Source organism: Suricata suricatta, chromosome 6 (assembly GCF_006229205.1).
Source record: "Suricata suricatta isolate VVHF042 chromosome 6, meerkat_22Aug2017_6uvM2_HiC, whole genome shotgun sequence".
Taxonomy (NCBI): domain Eukaryota; kingdom Metazoa; phylum Chordata; class Mammalia; order Carnivora; family Herpestidae; genus Suricata; species Suricata suricatta.
Window position 1 is genome coordinate 98,467,356 of NC_043705.1, and position 22,283 is coordinate 98,489,638.

The 22,283-nt window shown below is 40.3% G+C and overlaps 1 protein-coding gene across 1 annotated transcript in view; it reads left to right on the forward strand.

The window, feature by feature from the left end:
• ATP10B (ATPase phospholipid transporting 10B (putative)) overlaps nt 1–22,283 on the forward strand; it is a 188,033-nt gene that overhangs the window by 94,234 nt on the left and 71,516 nt on the right. Inside the window, 1 exon segment of the mRNA XM_029942912.1 lies at nt 13,196–13,400. Coding sequence (XP_029798772.1) covers nt 13,196–13,400 — 205 coding nt within the window.

Sequence of the window (22,283 nt, forward strand, 5' to 3'; positions counted from 1 at the left end):
TTGCTTTATAATGTAGTCCTAGGAATCTGGATCTCTGCAAAAGAATGATTAGATTCTTCTTTTGAGATTCATCTTCAATGAGGGAACCCCTTAACCTCTCTGGGCAGAAATGGGTGTGACTTTGAAGTGAGAATGCAGGCCATGTACTCAGGAGGCCTAAACTTTAAGCCCAGATCTGTGACTGACTACTACCAACAGCTTAGAAAAATCATGTAAAACCTGGATCTCAGTTTCCACTTCCTTAAAAAAAATGTTTAATATTTATTTATTTTTGAGAGAGAGAGAGACAGAGTGCAAGCGGGGGAGAGACAGAGAGGGAGGAAGAGACAGAATTTGAAGCAGGCTCCAGGCTCTGAGCTGTCAGTACACAGCCTGACACAGGGCTCAAACTCTTGGACCACAAAGTCATGACCTGAGGCAAAGTTGGGCACTTAACCAACTGAGCCACCTAGTCGCCCCTCTCAGTTTCTGACTCTGAGAGTCAGACTAGATCTTGTCCTGTGAAATGCGCCAGAAAGAACAGAATCCACAACCAAATAAATTTAGAAAATTTGGAAGCATACTTGATGCTTCTCTAGAGTCTAATGATGCACATTAATTTAATAAAGGTTCTGGGGGGACACTCAGTAAGTAACCTATCCAATTTTGTGTAACTCAGGTGTGTCCTCTGAAATACTCTCTGCTTAAGAAACCTAACTCAAATGTGAAACAAAGGGACTTGTTGGTTTTTAAGTCACTATAAATATTCTGAGGTAGGCAGGTGATCAGGCATGAATCTGCATTCTAGACCTCGCACTTCGCTGCCCATTTCATTCAGTCCCTTCTGCATCATTTTTACCTTCAGGCAGACTTTCCTCATGGCAGTGAAATGGCTGCAACAGCTCCAGCCTTCACATCTATATGTGGTACTCACAAAGGGAGAAAGAAAGGCACTTCTGGGAGCATTCTTGGAAGGTCAAGGAAGCTTACTTTCTGGACCCTCTTCACACCTGAGTGACCCCAGTGGGTCACATGTCCATCCCTGAACCATTCCCTGTGAGAAGGGATTATGGTTATTAAAATTTACCTGAACCACAGAGTGCATCATGAAGTCAACCTCCCTAAAAGCATATGTGCTACCCAGAGAAGATGTAAAACCCAAATGGAAAAATGTAAGGTAGTTTCCAAGTGAAGGGGGAGTAGATGTTGGAAAGGCCACCTTTATATACTCAGTACCATCAACTTAAAATATTTTCAAGCCTACACTCTTTGCAAATTGCTTTCCACATATTAACAGGAATATATACACTTAGGGACATTCTGTACTACATAGATCAGTGAAGTTCTTCCAACTCTAAAATTTATTGATTCTGTAAAAGACTCCAGAATAGGAAGTTAGGAAATGCTAGATAAGTGTTCGTTATTATCTTAACTGATAGATACTGAAGGACATTTTCTTTTGCCAAATATCAATGACACATGATAGGATGTTAGTCAAAGGATACAAGATCCGAAAGGACAATTTGTTTGTTCACAACAACGTAAAAGCTTCTACCTCAAGCAATAGCTCTATCCATTTTGTCTCAGATTCACACATTTGAGAAATAATATCTTTGCAGCATCAGGGAGAGGGGACGGTGGGGGGGGGGGGACGGAGATATGCATGCGCTTCTCTGTAATTGAACACTCGGGCCCTTAGAATTTTACTTAACCCAATCCCATGCATCATACAGCCCAGACTTGTTTATACTGTGAAAGAGTCCTTTTGCAAACAGCAGAAGCCTTGTTAAGAGAATTACAATCCTTTTTAAAGCATTTTCTTTTAATATAGCAACTGTGCTTATGGTCTAAAGATGACCCATTAATCAGATTTATGGAATGACTTCAAGAAGAGATTAGCTTCAGAATTGTATTAGCTTAGCTTCTCCCAGGGCTCAGTTTAATGAATCTGGGAACCATACCCAGCAAGAAATTTCTATCCTTCCATTCAGCTTAGTAAATTTTTATTTGTATTCAGAAAACATGTGGTACAGAAGCAGGGGTGTGAACAGAGGAGATCCGTGATGGGCTTTGTCCCGACACCGTAATGAAACAAAAGCCTTCCAGTGTATCAGCAGCTGAGCAGTCATTTGTTCCCAAGTATTCACCCGGGATCTGGTGTGTGCACACCACATGGTAGGCCCTGAGTGCCCTCCAGGGGCTCTCAGTCCAGTGATCACAAAGAACTTGTAAACAGCCACAGTGTCCCATGCCGCTGTACAAAGGGCCATAGTCATTAAGGGGATGAGGTGACTCATCTGCCAGCAAAAAACATCAAGGCCAAGGGAAGCCTTCCCCAAAGAAGTGACATTTCAAGAGGCATCAGAAGATGAGCACCATTTAAACAGGCAGAGGAAACACATTTTAGCTCACAGCCTGTTCATTTGTCAGCTAAAGGTTGTATGTGTGGCTTATGCTGGTATCAAAAAGACTAGGATCAAGAAATGTCAGAAACCTAGAAGAATGGCTCCAATTAGAAATTTTAAAATTCTGGCTCTCTAAAATACTTGGAATTCTTTTTTTCTGTAAGTCAGGTGGCTACTACAATAGAAAAATAATTCCGGGTGATACAGGAGAGTGGCCAGTGTTCTGACAGCCTGGCACTGAGGGACTGGTTTCCCAGTGGTGGCCAGCTCTGGTGGGAAGAAAGAGGCCTGGCCTTTATCCTGTTTTTACTTGTATGTCAGTTGCCTTTAATGCCAGAGCCCCCATTATTGGAAAGTTGAGAATGAGGAAACCAGAAGTCCTAATCCTGGGTCTGCCACAATTAGATTGTACAATGTCAGTGAAGCCGCTTAAGTGGTTGGGGCCCCATTTGTCTCATCTTTAAATAGGGATCATGTTTTCTACAGTATATTTTGCAAAAAGATGTGCAGTTGATATGCAAGAGTGAAAATAACAGAGCTATAAAAAATAAACTGTGCAGTGCCATGCCGTACAATACAGTGCCAAAGGAGGGTGAAAAATGATTCTCAACAATGGGGTTTAAAATGTGACATCTTACTGGGTGCTTGGCTTCAAGAACTTTAGCGTCAGACCTAGGATTGTCCCAGAACTTCCACTTACTAAAGCTGTGAATATATGTAGTTACTGGACCACTTGAGACTTCATTTCGACATCTCTAAAGTGGGAACAGTACTAGTACCTATTTCCCAGAATCCTGGGGATTGAATGGCACCAACCTTATAAACTGTTTAAGTCTGCCTCTGCACCCTAAGTAGCACTAAGTAATTTTTTTCCTTAATTTCCAGTGACTTTAAGTCTAATTTGTTCTATGCCAGGCCCAGCCTGAGTTTTAAACTTTTGTACCGCACTCTCCACACATACAAGGGAGAAATCGCTCATTTTATTAGTAAAAATCAAGACCATTCATTGAGCTGCATTTATCAGTGGGCAGGGTTACATTTTCAAAGCAAAAACTGATGCTGCGCTCCCTCATAAAATTCTGCCCCTTGATCTGAAATCAAGGAACCCCTCTGGAACCTGGCCCTCTTTCTCCCTCCTTTTTTTCCACGGCACACCTGAGCACATCCACACCAACATTTACACTCAAACAAGGGCTCTAGATGGCCTCAGCCAGATAGGGCACTTGGGCCAACGCAACTTCTAACACAGATTGTTCTTTAGAACATCATACTTGTGTGGCTATTAATAAAGCAGATATTGGGGCCCCATTTCACTATTATTTCATCTGGGTAACAGCTCTTTGGGAAACCCAAAGGAGATGAGATGATTGATAAGACAGAATTTAGACTTTGCCAGTGTCATTCTAACATCAAGACATATAAACACGCTTCCATCCTGAAACTACCTTGCAGGGTTGCTGTGGGTAGTCAAAGAGAATGCATGTTAAAATGCTTAGCATAGTGCCTGGCATTCAGAAAATGTTAGTTAAAATATTGCTAAAGAGAGTTCTATAACCTTGCTAGCCACGAGTTACCATTGACCGAAGAGGATTAAGGAAGAAATGCCATTGGCTACTCTCTTGAAATTACATGAGAGAAGACAGCTCTTTAGCTAAAGAACTTGAACTCCAAGCTCTTAATAACATAGCAAAATGGGCCTGAGGGAAGAATCTGAAAAATGCAGACAACAGAGAAACATCTAGTGTCATGAAGCATGACCATGAAAAACACTACTGGCTGGAGTTTACAGACCAGCAGACCATTTCTTTCATCCCACACATCTTTGCTTCACATTTGGCATCAGCAAATGAGGCTCTGCTCTGAAGCATCAATTTTACAAGTGCCCCCCCTATTCCCACTGCCTGTCCTGTGTTCACAGAAGGCCATAAACTATTTGGGCCAATTCATTTGTCATTTCAGGATAGAATGTATTAGGTCTTCTCCAAAACTCAATGGGTAGAAGAGTCATAAAACAAGAATTCAGGTGTCCCTGAAACTCTGCCCTCATGTCAACAGGCACGATTTATATTTTAGCAAGTGAGGATTTATAGCTTCTGTTAAGGAGCTCACAATTCCAAAAGGTGGAGCTCCAATTTTCAACCCAGTTTCAGCTGTTTATGTCACTAGTTTCTGAGGCTTCATCTGCTTTGTACCTCATTCCCATACAAAACCAAGGGTCTACATTAAGCCATGAAGCCATGACAGCCCCTATGGCTGTCACTTGTATGTACTGCTACACACACCTGTGTGACCTCACCCAAGTTAGGTAACCTTTCTGGGCATGCTTTCTCATCTATGAAATGAAGATAATGATAATAAAAGTTGTCTCACTATTAGGCAGCTAAATAGTAATGTAGGTTAAGTGCTGGGCCCAAGACACATAAGCATATTGTATTGTATTATATATTATCAGAAGTCTCACTGGTGAATCCATAACAAAAAGATAAATTGGATGTTAAAATGCCTAAAGGTTAGGAAAAGCTTTCCTTTTACTGCTTCATGTTCAAGACAGATCTACACAGAATCAGTTGCTAAATATTTACTGAACACTTCCCCATATGTTAGACACTCCACCAGACCCTATGTAGGAACAGAAATATAAGGCCCAGGGTCATCCTAGCTCTCCACAAGCCTATTACATTATTGAAAATAAGAGATACATGAAACAGCAAGTAGGGCTATAATACATCAGGAAATGGGATAAAGAAAAATGCACCATTGACGCCCAGTGCCCAGGAGAAAGCGAAAGGTAGCACTTGGATCTGCAGAGGCTCAAGATAGCATCTGGGGGTAACATCTCATGCCTTTGATGCCCCCAGGCTGCTTCTCCATAATCTGTGAATGTGATCTCGATGCATTGCACCTGTGAATCTCCTGTCCCCTAAGCATGGTGTTTCCATGACCATCACTGCTTCATACCATTCTGTGCTCATTTCTGCTTTCTGCATGTGACAGTCATGTGTACAAAGAGGTTGGAGAGTAGGCTGCTCCTTGGAACTTCAATATAAATATGGGGCTCTTGGTATAAAGGACTTTAACTGCAGATGTGACCCGTTGTGTTAGTCCTCATGAGCCCTATGGAGGTAAGGTCTTCTTAATACAAATACTCCAGTGACACTCAGCCCCAAACTGCTGATTTGAAATGTGTCTTCCCACCCTAATTTCAAGCATCCCCGGATATGCCTTGGCATACTTATATATGGCAAACATCACTCTGCCCACCAATATTTCCAGTCAAGCCAGAAGTCAAGGTGTCCTACCACTCCTCTGGCCTCCACTGTCTCCTTCTGGTACTTCCTCAATTCTGTAAGCCTGAAGGCCACTCAGTGTGGTCTGTAGCTGATACAGAGGACAAGGAATAGCCAGGCAGAGGGCACTTACTGCCTAGGATCAGACTATGTTTGACATAACTGCTTTAGCTTCTGTTCCATTTCCTGGGGCTGGGTCAAGGACAAAGGCCACACAACCTGTTGTCCCTTTTCTTTTTCTTTTTTTTTTTTTTTTTTAGTTTTTTTAATGTTTGTTTACTTTTGAGAGGGGGAACAGGGGCAGAGCAAGAAGGAGACATAGAATCTGAAGCAGGCTCCAGGCTCTGAGCTGTCAGCACAGAGCCCAATGCAGGGCTCAAACCCATGTGCCATGAAATCATGACCTGAGCTGAACTTGGACCCTTAACCGAATGTGCCACCCAGGCACCCCTTTGTTGTCCCTTTTCAAATCGTCAATGCCCTTTTGCTGGGTTCTTCCTCCAGCAAGAACAACCAAAAAAACATATTCATATGACATCATAAAAATAGTCAACACTGTCTCTAGTGTACTGTCTCCGCAGCAGTGACCCTGTTTGCTCCAAGCTAATAATAGCTATAATGATAATAATAGCAGCAATAAATGCCATTTGCTGTGTGGACATTATATACTTCTCATGTTATTTTCATTAGCTCTCACTATAACCTATAGAATGTATTTTAGTTGTCCCATTTGATAGATGAATAAATTGAAAGACAGTTAAGCAATGGGTTCAAGGCAACACCACAGGTAAGACATAATTACAGGTTTCAAATCAGGTTGAACTGACTCCAAAGCTTTTAACCACTATGTGGGACTGACTACCTCTGCCTCAACATACGACTGGCCAAACAAGTACTCCTGAGCCAGCCACAAGGCCCCTGGCTCTCTTCCTTGGCACCACATAAAAAGTAGAGATTCCAGTGCAAGCTTCATCACTGTGCACGTTGGCCAAGTCACTCATAACCTCCATGTCCTCAACTGAACAGTGGGAGTAGAACTGGAAATCCATCAAATTCCTTCAGCTCTCATTTGTTTTGTTTATTAAGATTTTATTTTTTTAGAACAGTCTACTGTTGGTTCACAGCAAAATTAAGGAAAGGTACAGAGATTTCCCATTTACCTCTAGCCCCACTCATACATAGAGTTCCTCATTATCAACATTCCCCGCCAGACAAGTGCTACACTTGTCACAATGCATCATAATCACCCAAAGTCTATAGTTTATGGCTCACTCTTGGTGTTATATATTCTGTGCATTTGGGCAAATGTAAAGTAACATGTATCCATCATTTAGTAACATACAGAATAGTTTTATCATCTGAAAAATCCTCTGTGTTCTGCCTTTACACCTTCTCCACCCCACCCCCACAACCCCTGTCAACCCTAAATGATTTTACGTCTCCATAGTTTGCCTTTTCTAGAATATGATATAGTTGGAATGAAGCAGTATGTAGCCTTTTCTGATTGGCTTCTTTCACTTACTGGTGTGCATTTAAATTTCCTCCCTGACTTTTTGTGGCTTGATACCTTACTTCTTTTTAGCATTAATTAATATTTCATTGTTTGGATATACGAATTTGTCCATTCACCTACTGAAGGTCATCTTTCTTCCAAATTTTGGCAGTTATGAATAAAGCTACTATAAATATCCATGTGAAGGTTTCTGTGTGGACATATGTTTTTTAACTCCTTTGGGTACATACCAAGGAGCATGATTGCTGGACCGTGTAGTAAAAGTATATTTAGTTTTATAAGAACTGTTGAACTTTCTTGCAAAGTGACTATCTCATTTTGAATTCCCCCTGCAATGACTAAGGGTACTTGTTGCTCCACATCCTTGCCAGCATTCAGTGCTGTCAGTGTTCTGGATTTGAGCTGTTCAAATAAGAGTATAGTGATATCTTGTTTTAATGTGCATTTCTCTGATGACATATGATATGAAGCATCTTCTCATATGCTTATTTGCCGTCTGTATATCTTCTTTGGTGAGGTGTCTTTTCAGCTCTTTTGCCCATTTTTAGTTGAGCTGTTTGTTTTCTTATTGTTGAGTTTTAAGTTATTTGTATATTTGGGAGGGATTTTTTGGTTTGTTTGTTTTTTTTTAATTTTTTGAGAGACAGAGACAGTACAGGCAGGGGAGTGTGAGAGAGAGAGATACCGAATCTGAAGACAGGCTTCAGGCTCTGAGCTAGCTGTCAGCACAGAGCTCAATGCAGGGCTCAAACCCATGAACTGTGAGATCATGACCTGAGCTGAAGCCAGACACTTAACCGACTGAGCCACCCAGGTGCCCAGTTATTTGTATATTTTGAATTACAATCCCTTATCGATGCATCTCTGGTAAAAACACATATTTTCTCCCAGTCTGTCATTGTGTTCTCATTCTTTTGACCATGTCTTTTGCAAAGCAGAAGTTTTAAATTTTAATGAAGTCCAGTGTATCAATTATTTCTCTCATGGATAGGACCTTTGGTGTTGTATCTAAAAAGTCATCACAGTAGACAGGTCATCTGGATGTTCTCCTATGTTAACTTCTAAAACTCTTATAGTTTTGCATTTTGCAATTAGGTTATGATTCATTTTGAGTTAGTTTGGGATATGGGTATAAGTTCTGTGTCTTAATTTGTGAATATCCAGTTCTAGCACCATTTGTTGAAAAACTGTCTTTGCTCTACTATATTGCCTTTGGTCCTTTGTCAGAGATCAGTAGGATTTCTGTTATAAATATATAACAGGCCATTGATCTGTTTATCTGTTCTTTCATCAGGACCACACTGTCTTAGTTACTGTGGCTTGAAGTCCTGAAATAAGGTAGTAATAGTCCTCCAGTTTTGTTTTCCTTCAATATTTTTTTGGCTATTCTGGGTCTTTTGTCTCTATATAAACTTTAAAATCAATAAACTTGGTGGGCAGCACTGATCTTAAGGATATACTTTTCTGGGAGTTTGTATGAGTAGCCAGAGACCTAAGTCTTCAATTGGCTGAATTTGAAGCCCTCTTTTCTGAGCTTGAGGGAAAGGATTCAATTTTTAGAGTTTCTTGTGTTTGTATGTTGTATACCTGGACCCAAGCCATAAAATGCAATCATGGGCATAGAAAGGGTGTCCTGATAACCTGAAGGAGAGAGTGCTAGATCTGTTAATGATATTAACAATCATTGTTGTCATCATCATCATCATAAAAGAAGCTTGTATTTATTGAGTACTTACTAAATGTAAAGCCCTTAGCTCAGTCCCCTATACGGGTCACGTCACCAATCCTTTCAACAACCCTCTGAGGCAAGTGCGCATTTTACCTTCAACTGAAGAAATGAAGGCTCCTGGAAGTTAAATAACTTGCCCAAAATCACATGGGTAATAAGCTGTGAACCTGGAGTTCAAATCTACTCTTAATCTTTATAGTGCACTTATTCTCCCTGACATTCCCCTTTCACTCTGGGGTAGTGATGCTGACCCTTCTGCATCTGGCATTCAAGCTTCCGAAAGACAGCTGAGGTCAGCTCATAATCCTGTTTTGAATAGGAACTCCCACAAACACCTAAACCTCCTGATAAATCCTCTCTACTCTAGTTCCTTGAAACCCTTTTCATAAAACCTACACACTTGAGAAATGGAGCCTTAAGCATCCTCTCCTCCCCCATTTCCCTCCTTTCACTTGCTTCCCCATGGATTCCAGTTGGTTAGAAACCTCTCTTGCTGTTTATTTCCCTCTTAATAAGCCCCATCTCCTCTCAGAAAGCCATTTGCACGGCACCACTTAATTTTTCCTCGAAGCAGAATCTGCCAGATGGAATCTTCATCCCAAGCCATGTTGATTTGTCTTATTTTTAAACAGCAGTGAGCATCCCATGAAACTAAAATAGCAGTCAGTTCCCAGGTGTGACTCACTGAGCAGGGAGGTGATCAGGAGCGTATGGACACATCCACTTGAGGCAGCTGTTCCAAATGACTTCCTCAGGTGGCACCCAGCCAGCTGCTGGCCACATCTGGGTGTCACTCAATGCAGGGGAATGCTGATTTTCCACGTCAGCTGGGTTCAGCTCCTAGTCATCTCCTCTAGCTGGACCCCTTGGGCTGTGCACCCCTGCCTTTTCCACAGACATACTCATACTTCTGATTTTGGGGGAGATAAAATGGACCCCAGAGGACCAAGAGACTAGCACAAAGTGGCCAAGTGAAAGAAGATCTCATTTTTAACCCTGATTGTCTCATTGTTTTTCCCCAAAAATTCCTTTAAAATTTGACTCTGATTCTACAATGTAACTATGCTAGGGTTAATATAAATATAATTCTTCAAATTATGTACCAGCTCAATTACTAAACTGTATACCTCCACCCCCCAAGAAAAAACATGTTTTTTTAAAACTAACATCCCCAAATCATGTTGATTCCATAGACTCTGTAATAGGATCTGTGCCTCAAGCCATGCATGCCTGTTTGAGAAGCATACTCAGAGATGGGCAGTCTCTTTCTTGGGGAGGATAAGCCTACAGCAGGGACTAGGCATGTTTCTTTACCACCACATGTCATCCTAAGGCAGAGAGGATTAATAGAAAGGAAAGACAGAGGTGATTTTTATTAGTATGGCAGTGACTTCCCGGGGATCTAAGAAATAATAGAAGTCAGAGACTGATCTGACTTAAAGCATTTTGGGTGGCTTCACTGACCACATGATACCTGTCATTATGATGGGAATTGACAAGACACACCAGCCTAGCTCACAAAAGTGACCACTTATAAGTACCATAAACTCATCTCCATAACCCTCCATCTTCCATCACCTTTATAACCCAGATCCCGTAATAAGCAGTGGTGTCCTTATTAGAAGGGGCAAGAATGAAATTCATTATTCATGGATGGAGGTATTTTGGCCTTCCCTCCAATATGTCTATGTATGTACCAATTCCAAAAAGCATTTGCCAATCTTCTGAACCAGTGTGCTCTGGAAGAGTTGGCAATCAGGATATTGCTCAGTCAAAGGCATTCTCACTAAACCCAATCTCAAATACCAGTCAGAATGCTGAGATTATAGCAATCAGTTGATACCCACCATCCCTAAAGGCATTATCTGATAAGACACCAAACTCAAAGAGGACCATGGGGAATAATATGGACAAATTCAGTGATAAACCTTTATTACTTGGAGCAATTTTACTGTAATATTTAGGATTTTTTTTTTGTTTGGAGCACCCTCTCAAAAACAATAACAAAAAAGCAAGAAATAAAGCCAATCTTTCTTTGACCCTGTGAGATTCCTTTTCCCATGGAGAGTATAGGCCATTTTAGTTTCTTTAAGTAGTCTTATAATTGAACATTTAACAGGTGTTCTCAGGTCTACTCTGAAGAAAAAACAAACATTCCCCTGAATCAGCAGAGAAACCATGAATTATTTGAGACTAATATTCACATTTCTGATGGAGGAGTATCCACCCTAAATGTATCCATAAACTAGCAGATAAATATATTTCTGAAGTGCCACTGAGAAACAAATATGGGGGGAGTGACTAAGTGTCTTTATTCTTCACAGGGGAAAAAATGTGATAAAATATGCTGATGGAATCAAAAAGTATTTAGAAACCTGTTCAATGTCTTTCCCTGGAAAAAAGAAATATTACTAAAATGGTACAGGTGCAGTGCCTCCCAAATCCTCAGAGATGATATTGCCATGGACTGATTTTACCAGTGGCTGTTGTGCTTGCTTTCTGGTGCCATGGAAACTTCCACAGAATTCTATGGGTCTTTAGCATGGCAGGGTGCTCCCCAATACTAATCTCCCTGATTATATTATAAACTCAGATCAGACTTTCCCTTGGTTGGCCTTCCAGATAGAAGTGCACTCATTGCAGGGGACTGGGGGAGTCCTCTTCATGGATCTTTTATGACAAGGACAATGGGGTCTTAAGAGGACTTGTTCAGGGTTCTCCAGGGGAGACCAAAGATGAAGAAAGACCTCAAACCCTTACCCTTCTTAGGAACTTTTATGAAGTCAAAAAAGAAAAGTGAAATTCCAGTCACATCTCTTTCTCTGTGGAAGAGTAGTTTTGTCATGCCCGGATACCCAGATTCTAACAGGAAATGAAGCAATAACATGCCCAGAGGGGCTCAGCATCCGTGGAGAAAAACAGCAAAGGAAAGCCTACCTCCCTAGGCCTGGCTGGTCTCAGAGGCATACAGCTGCAAGCCAGCTGGGCTCAGTTGAAAAGACCATATGTAGAATATTGGTTTGCTTCCATATCCCATATTTACAGTGAAACATTTCCAAATGCAGCCCTAGACAAAACAGCCCACGCCTCCAGGACAGGTCTTGAAACTGTCATACAAGAATAATAGAGGACACTTGAAAAGTTAAATCTGACTTGGCAAGTCCAAAAGATTTTAGAGGACACCTGATGAATGCCTTAAAATAATTACAGAATGGTAGAAGGTGGAGTATATCAGGCTGTCAAGAAGAGCAGAACTAGCTCAGTATTTAGTTATGTAGACAGAAGGCTTTTGAAGATGAGAGCTCCTTGAGTAGAATGTCTTGCCTTGGGTAGTAGGGAATCCTTTTGCTGGTGGTGCAGAAGTTGAGGCTGCATAACCACCTGAGACCCAGGGAGCGAGAGGATACTTTAGAGGCAGTAGGATCTCCAAATAACGGTATGTGTCAAGTTGGATCTTGCTTAAGGTTTCAGCTCTATTTTTGTAAGACCTGGGAAACTCTTTTTGGACCCTCAGTTTCCTCATTCGTGAACTGGGTCTAACAGTATCTATTCTAGTGGATTATTATGCAGGTAAATAAAGTATTAGCAAATACTAATGCTTGGCACAGTACAAATGCTACATTTGTGATTATTGCTGCCATTGATATATCTGAGCTTGATAAATGGAATGGGAAGAGACAGTTCATAATTTCCTCAGATTCTTTAGCCCTCTGATTCCATGATCACCATGGGTCCCGTCCTGTCAGACTTCCTCCTGTCATCTTCCTAATTCCCTGACTGCCCAGAGTTTTCTGTTTCAGCACAGCCCCAGATTTTCCTCCACAATGGTCTATATCCTCACTTTCCTACTTCCACTTTCCTCTCATAATTAGAAATAATCTTTCCTTGCAGCCAGCTTTCTACAGGTAACTAGCTATCTGGAAAATTATGTACAGCAAGAGTACTATAATAATAATATAATAGTAAGACTATGTGGTCCCCTTCTCCCTCTTCCTTCTTCTGCTAGGAAGCAAGTCTGAGCATAGTCAACAGCCAGCAGTCAATCAAAACTCTAAATGATAATGACGACAGGTATTCTACTAGTGGTATTCTATAGGTCAGGCTTAGATTTTCTAGAAAGATTATGATGGTGGTCATTAGGGCAAGATAAAATACCAAACACTCTTATGACAGGCTTCCGGGGTAACATTTAGGCACAGGTGGGACCTTCTTCCATTCACTCATTTAATTTTCTAGAGAACATTAAAGCTCACTCTGACCCCTGTGTGTTCTCCCACCCAAGAAAAGAGCGGAGCTACGTGCAGAAGCGCTGGAAGGATGTGCGTGTGGGCGACTTCATCCAAATGCAGTGCAATGAGATCATCCCAGCAGACATACTCCTCCTCTTCTCTTCAGACCCCAGTGGGATCTGCCACCTGGAAACTGCCAACTTGGATGGAGAGACAAACCTCAAACAAAGGAGTGTTGTGAAGGGCTTCTCACAGCAGGTAAGGCTCTTTCTAAGATTTTCAAAGGTGAGGTCAAAGGGAAGAAACAAGCCAACTCTACTGAAAAACTGATCTACTGAAAAACTGAACTCAATCTGGTGGCTAGAGGGAAAGTAGGGGATGCCTCCTTTTCCCAAGCACTTAGGTGCGTTTAATTTTCCCAGCAAGCCTCTTAATGGGTATTATCCTATACCACAGATGGGGAAACTGAGGGTTAGGAAAGTTAAACAACTTTCTAAAAGCCTCAGAATTCCTAAATGGGGGACCCCTTTGTTTAAGGAAACTGTGGTCTCTGCTCTAAACCAAGGAGTCTAAAATCTATTCAGTTACCCTTGGGACCAACCTGCTTGTTAGAAATGCAGAATTTTAGGCCCTGCCAAACTCAACTGGAATTTGCAGTTTAACAGGATCTCCAGGTGATTCCTGTGCACAGTACAGTTTGAAAGCACTGGCCTGGGGCACGATTGATTAATGTAATAATTGTGCTTATCTGTTTATTGCCCAAATTAAATATTTTAAATTGACTCTCCCTTTTAACTAGCTTGCATTCCATGATGATTAGTGACTGTAAACCAATTTTTCAATTACTAAGAACCATTGTAGGTTGGATCCTCTGCAGTGAATGTGTACACTGACTTTAACATATTTACGCAGCAGAGCACTTTGCCAAAAGACTTGATTGAGGTAGGGTAAATGAGTCCTTTATCACCCTCCTGGTTCAGTGATGATGTACCTGGAATGAAGCAAAAGGTAGATGTCCTCTCAACTCTGCCTGCCCTAAGAAAGAAAGAAAAATTCCCTTTCCTGGTGGATTTTGTAATAGAACCTTCCCCTGACAGGCTGTTCCAAGTTTTCTTAAGAATGACAGTCTTTCAAGTCTCCTGGGTGGCTCATTTCATTAAGCATCCAACTCTTGATTTCAGCTCAGGTCTTGATCTCAGGGTTTGTGATTTCAAGACCCGTGCTGGAGCTCCACACTGCTGACCGCATGGAGCCTGCTTGGGATTCTCTCTCCCTTTGTCTCTGACCCACCTCCACTCACACACTCTCTCTCAAAATAAATTAATTAGTTTAAAAAGACAATGATAGTCACTGCTTAAATGTTGAGCAGAGATCAAATTTTCTAGTATCCCTTTAATATAAAATCTACATGATGATATACAATGATAATAAGTAACATCAACAGATAAGTTGATTACAGATAAGTAATATCAACAGATAAGACAGATATACTACGGACCATAGGCAGTTCTTCTAAATGTTTTATACCTATTGTCTCTACTCCCCATGAATAACCCTGTGAGGTAAGCACTTTGATTATCGCCGTTTGACAAATGAGGCAGAAACAGTTAAGTAACCCTGCTAGCAGTGGACTGAGCTTGGATTTAAACTCAGGCAGGATTATTTGACTTTTTGTTATGGAAATGTTCGAGCATATCCAAAAGTAGGGAGAATATTATGATAAGTTTCTAATGTGCCCATCACCTGGTTTCAACAATCGACTCATAATCAACCTGGTTTTATCTATAGCCTCACCCTCTTCCCTCTGCGAATTATTTCAAAGCAGCATCTCACCTGTAAACATTTTAATATCTGTCTCAAGGATAGGATATTTAAAATATGCCACTATACCATTATCATTCCTAAAATATTAACGTTAATTCCTTGATGTCAACTTTCAATTCAGTGTTCAATATCTTCCAGTTTATTTGAATCAGAATCCAAATCAGAATCCAAGGGTGGCTGAGTGGCTCAGTCAGTTAAGCATATGACTTCAGCTCAGGTCAAGATGACGTCAGCTCAGGTCAGCTCACGGTTTGTGAGTTTGAGCCCCACATCAAGCTCTCTGCTGTCAGCACAGGGTGTGCTTCAGATCCTCTGTCCACCTGTCTCTCTGCCCCTGCTCCACTTTTGCTCTGTCTCTCAAAAATAAATAAAAACATTTCTAAAAATCAGAATCCAAATAAGTCTAAACATCTAGATATGCTTAACTCTCTTTTATTCCATAGGCTCCCTATTCAGCTTTTTTTTTTTTTTTTTTTTTTTTTCTTGTATATTTAGTTCTTGTTGCTGGATAAATCAGATTGTTTGTCCTATAAAATTTCCCATAGTCTGGATTTTGTTTGTGGATGTGTATGTCACTGTCGCATGAATTGATTCCCTACCATCCTGCACAGGTGACCAATGAGTTTGTCTATTTTAGTATCAATATGCACTCATGGATTTAAACATATTTGATGTGTGTCAAATCAGTGCACTTGTTATCTTTATTGATTGGCTCATTTTAACCAGTGGGACCTTTTTCAGATTGGTCTAAGACCTTTTTCATGACCTGAGTAGTCTCCAATAGATCTGGTCCCTTTCAATAGAAAATGGGGTTTAGAAATCACAATAAGTACATGTTGAAGGTACATATTGGTATTGGGTTGATCATTATTTCTGTGTCATTTAAGTGGGCAGAACTCAGACTTTTTAAAGATAAAATACATCAGGATTTATGCTGGTATTTGAAATTCAGGACTAGAGGTCTTTACACAACCTCATCAATATTAAATATATAAGTGCTTCTCCCCCATTAGGCAAAGTCAATTTTGTAGTATTTTGACATTTTGGGGTTTTTTTGATATTTGTATTTTGATATTTGCCACACACAACAATCCTTAGAAGTAGGAAAGGGAAGAATTAGCAATATTTTCAAGATGAGGAAACAATTTCTAAAGATTAAATCTTGTCAAAGATTACCCAGCTAATGCAGAGTTAAGCCAAAATCAGAAGACAATTTTGATGTACCTGATTATTTTTCCATTTGCTAAAGTAATTCTCAAATCCCTTTACATGTATGTTTTATTTCTCAAATAAATACAATTTTCACAAATATTAACTACTGGCCTATACAATTATTTGCAATAATAATAATCAGACCATGATGGATACAACCCTACCAAAAACTTACTTTTATTTGTTACAACCATCTGACCTCTTTTTGGTGATTCTCCCCTCCAGAGGTCTTCTAAAGCATGAGTGCGCATGCACACGCACACACACACACACACACACACACACACACACACACGTGGGAGATCTCCTCTCCTTCCTAATGTTTAGCACTATTTGCAAACTTCTATTAAAAAGTCTTTCTCTAATGGCACCTGGGTGGTTCGGTCAGTTAAGCATTCAACTTTGGCTTAGGTCATGATCTCATGATTCATGAGTTTGAGCTCCACTTGAGGTTCTGTGCTGACAACTCAGAGCCTGGAGCCTCCTTCAGATTCTGTGTCTTTCTCTCTCTCCACCCCTTCGCTGCTCATGCTCTGTCTCTCTCTATTTCTCAACAATAAATAAATGTTTTTTAAAAAAGATTTTTTAAGTCTTTTTTAAGTCCCTTCAGGGCCTTATGAGGAAGCTCTGCTAGGTTATGTAAAAGATATAATTATGTAAAGGTGTTAATAGATGATATCTTTAAGTTATCTTCATTTCCACTGTCTCCATACCTCATGATAATGTATTCACATTTTAATAGTGGTCATCACAGTCTTAAGCACTAAGGATAACTGTGAGTAGTTAAGCCCAATGTGGGAAATTTTTGGTGCCTTGAAGGAGAACCATACCAATCTAGTGTAAGAATTAGTCAAGACTCTTGATTGCATGTGACAGAACCCAAATTCAAAATAGCCTGGACAGAAAGATAATTTATTGAAAGAAAACAGAGTGAAATGGGCTGTATTGTCATGTCAACCAGAAATTTGGAATCCATCAGTGCAATTCTCATTTCTTCTCTGTGTTTCTCTCTGTATTTGGGTTTCATCTCTTACGAACAGACCTACACTCACAGCTTCACCTTCTGAGAGGAACTGGGAAAGAGAGACAGGTTGGTCTGGCTGGTATTGTGTACCCACCCATAGGCCAATTAACTCTGGCCAAAGGGAAAGGCATTCTCTACTTCAACTTTATGGTGGAAATTGGTCTAGGGGCAGGAGAGTTCTGAGCAGCTCAGCAATAAATACCCATTATATAATTATGCATTAGATCTATATACATCCAACTTACTGTTGACCAAGCTCCCCTATTCTTAAGGAGAGAGGCCTGAGGTCCTCTGTCTCTCTTCCATGCCCCTAGTGATATTCCCACTTACAAAAACTTCCTTCCCTAACTGCCTTCTCTCAGCCTCCACAACATCCTCTGCAATGTACCCAGAGTGAATCACTCCTTCCTCTGTGCTTCCACAAACTTACCACTCTCATCAATAGTGCCTACCTCACTGTATTTCAGTTAATAAATTCATTTACCCAACCAGCACCTGATGAGGTCCCCTTACTGCCAGATGCTGTGCTAGGATATTTTGTTGTTGTTCATGAGAGGTGACACATTATGATCATCTCTTCTATAACTAACTTAATATTAAAGTTTCTCAAACTGGAATTCATAATTTCTTCTTTGTGATCTCCTTTGCCAAAAACACGAGGTATAAAACATTGGCTCTCATGTCACTTTCTTTAGTCTCAGTTATCCACAGCAAGAAAAATGGATGCAAAAAAGTTTGCCATTGCAACACTATATTCTATTAAGGCACCACTGCCCGCTTGGTGGCAGCTGTCCATATTTCAGGCATCATGCATTCATGCATTCATTTACCAGATACTGACTGAATATGTCCTCCATGCCAGGTGCTGTAGTGTGAACTGGGGGTTCAGGTACGAGAGAGGGAGACAGACTATGACTATATACTCTAACAGGGAATCACAAAGACATTTATTAACAAACAGCCACACAAACAATTAGCAATTGGTTCCTTTTAACAATGACAGAAGGCATCATTCTTTTGCCAGTATTTGCTTGGCATGCCAAACCTCTGTCCTGTAGGTTGGAAAATGTCATAACACGATTTTGAGATTAAATTTAGTCTTAGTCCTAAATAAGAATCCGAATATTTGTCCACTTGATAAAAGGTCACATGAGACATAAGGAATCCTTAGATCAGATCTCCTGCCCACAGCCCTGTAACCCAGTCTGTGTGCCTTGGTGGGAATCTCTTGGGCAGACAGGGAGACCTGGGTGATTGCATATGCAGACCATTTCCTCACCCAGAGTCAGAAAGGAAAGTAACTGCCACTCACTCTGTTGCCGCTTATCTTGAAAAGAACTCTGACCAACTGGGAACAGAAAGGTTATCAAGTGCTGGTAACTGTCATTAGTTTTCAGATAGAATTCTCAGAAATCGGAGGGTTGCTTAATTTGTATGCCAAGAAGGGAACCTCAGTCACCTGGCTCAGCAGCTAGGGAGTGAAGAACATTTGATTTGAGCATTCTCTGAACTAATAGGCTTAAAAAATTAAAAAGTGAAACTTTAAACGGTATTTTCCTAAGGTTGCATGAGGTGTATCTCCCTTGTAGCCCCTGGAGGGTGTAGTCTGTGTATCCTGAAACCTGGCTCCGTCTCCATGAGCCCTGCATCCATGAGTTAGTTCTGCTTTGCCATCCTCTCCCCAGTATGGGGCTGCTTTTTCTACTCATCTGCCCTGAGGGTCATATAAAAACAGAGACAGAGCTGCACAAAAGCTTGGCCATCCCTAGTTCAGTTCTTCTTTTCCACACATATCCCTGGCTCAAATTAAAAACTCAGTAAATAAGTATATTCTGTGTTTAAGGAAAGAATTTAGCTGACTTCCCTCTCTCTCCAACTAACAGACTTTTTCTTGAATATTTCCTAATGGCCATGGTGGGATTTCAAAGCCATCTAAAGTGTACTTCTTAGCCTTTAATAATTTAAGACTAGATTACCTAATTTTTTTTAATTTAAAGACCCTTTATGACCAAAAACTCTCTGATAAACTTACCCCTCCTCCCCCTCATACCTGAAAGCAATTGTCTTTCAGTGTCCATAATTATGCAAATAAAACAAAAAGCTACTGTGGATTTGGATTTGTAATTTGTTGATCTCAAGAATTCCTGTAGAAATTGGAAAACAGTGTGTATGAGCCTTATTTTTACTCTGTCTGCAAACAGCATCTTGTTGCATATAGGGATTTGTAGACAAGTTGCAATGTTGAATCTACCAATTGGCTTATAGAAATAGTTTGGTGTTTGACTATTAAAAATGTTAGATATTACAAGTTCCAAGTGAGTGGCATGGATATTAAGAATTGTCTGTTCAAAGGAAGGAGAGATTGCTATTGTCTATGGTGGACACATGGGTCCTTAAGAGGCCTAACACTTGAACTTGGCAATAGAAGTTTAAGAAAATTATCAATATAGAAAATTTGCAAAGAAGCATGAAAAAGGCCCAGAGGGTTTTTTCCCCCTCTGTGGGCAGACAGCATTAAATCCTTACATCAAGCAAAGGACATGTGTAGGCTTTAGACTCAGACAAACCTTGCTGCTTATGAGCTGTGTGACCTTGGACAAGCTCCTTAGTACAATCAACACTCAGTCTTCTCTCCAATAAAATGGGGCTAACCTGTCCTGAACACTTCACAAGAAAACTGGGAAGATCGAATAAGGTTAAGTAATTAAGGGGCAGCATTTTATGAACGGCAATTTCACCAAATAAATAAATATTATTATTTTTTAAAGACAAATCCATGTGACTGAATAAGCCACTGTTTTTATCAAATTTCCTTATTTGCAGGAAGCAGAAATAATTCTGGCTAATTTAAGCAAAATAGTATCCTTGCAAAAATGTGGGGGGAGGTAGGGTGGAAGGAAAGAAGAAGCACACAGTCTGGCTCACAGAATCAAAGGAAAGCTGCATACTCAGGCTCGGGGGGGGGAAAAAAGAACCAGGAAACCTCAGTGCAGTGGGAGAGTATTGGAAGAAGCAATTACTTAATGATCTCATTTGTTTTTCCTTCCTTGCGTCATTGTGCTCAAGTCAAGTCTTACAGTGAGGGAGTCTAAAGGGCTGGGCATCTTGACTTAGAATCTCATCAACATTACAAAACACAGAGGAGAGATAGTTTCTCAAAAGAAAGTCAAAAAGTTTTTAATGAAAAGATAATAGATTCGAAGGTGGGTAGCCAGAAAGCAACTATCCACTATAAACAATTTCAAAAAAATCATCCATATATTTATATAATCATATTTATTAATCAACTTGAAAATCATTTGTAAAGAATAGTGGAGAATAAGCCTAGAAAAATAAAAGTTGAGGCCAGTGTAGGGGAAATAGCCTATTCTGGCTACTAGAACATATTTCATCCTGTTTGCTAAACGTTGGGCTTCAAAGTGGCCCTTGGAGGATGCAGCTTGTTGATTCTGAGCCATAGGTCAGTGAGGATACCTTAACCCCAGAGAAGGGGTTATAGATACTGCCACAGATGTATGTGAACTAAACTGGGACCTTTGAGTTGTTTTATGACTGCAATAATTGATTTGTGTTAGAAACCTCTTCCTTCTGGGGCACCTGAGTGGCTCAGTTGGTTAAGGGTCCAACTTCAGTTCAGGTTATGATCTCATGGTTCCTGAGTTTGAGCCCCCTGTTGGTCTCTCTGTTGACAGCTCAGAGTCTGGAATCTTCCCTCTCCCCTTCCCATGCACTGTCATTCTCTCTCAAAATTAACAAACATGGGAGGGGAGGTGGGGGAGGGAGGAAGGAAGAAAGGAAGGAAGGAAGGAAGGAAGAAAACCTCTCCTTTCTGATTCTCATTTCCCCCATGCCTCAAATATAATGGATATTCAATAAATGGTTGAATGCATGAATGAATGAATAAGAGACTAGTCTGGCCAATGTTGAAATGTTGGGATCTAGGACTTTAACTATTTTTTTTTAATTAGTTGAGCCAAAGAATTTCCATACAAGAAGCAGTCCTAGTCCCATAAATCAAAGTTAAGATTTGTCCCTGGGGCTTTCCCTAATTGCTTTGGGTGATATTTACAGAGAAGTCTTCCTTTCATCTCCTCATCCATTCCTTTTCAATATATACATTCCTAATATCACCCTCTCCAATACTAACTTTATCTCAGCAAGTCTTGATGGTGTTTCTGCTGCCACAAGGTATTATGGGAGATGCCCCAGAGGAAGCTAGCAGTCTACTAGAGGAAGCGTAGGTTCAGATATGTCAGTGTTAAGTGGAGGCATGAGCAGTGTGGTGTGGAAGCACGTAAAAAGGAGCAATTCTCACTGTCTGGAGATTTGGGTGGGCTTCACAGAGGAGGTGGCAAAAAAACTCTTAAAAGCTTAAAAGTGTGTGTGTGTGTGTGTGTGTGTGTGTGTGTGTATACAATCCTCAAAAGAATATCCCCTAAGTAGTGTCTTCTACCCTTTGAAGATACTCTACTTTAAAATGCAAGTATACTTGGAAAAGATAACACACTGCATTGATTATTAGTTTTGGTATTTTTCTATATATTTTCTAAATTTTAGACAAAGAATTCACTTTTTTCCATTATCCCCTTTTATTTTTAACCTTAGCATAGAACATACTGCAAGGCAATATATGCTTATATAATAGACTCACCATGCTTATATAATAGACTCCATAGTATGTATAGAATAGAGTGATATATGAAGATGTCTCTTATTATAAATCATTAGAAACCCCCAGTCATAAAACCTAACCTTTTTTCAATTGAAGAGAAAAGAAAAATAATCCTATCCTGCCCTCTCCTGATGGACAGATAGGTTAGAGGGTGTTCTCAATCTGGACAACTTTTTATCTCCTTACCCTGGAATTTGTTCTAAAGCAATTCTCAGTTCTACCCCCAAGAAACACTAGGCAATGTCCTTCAACGCTTTTGGTCATCACATCTGGCAGAAGAGAAGGGTGCTATAGGTATTCAAGTTCTTAAAGGCCAGGAATGCTGCTAAACAGCAAAGAATTATCCAGCCAAAATGTCAATAGTGCCAACATTGAGATACTCTGGTCTAGAAATGCCTTGACCTGTCTA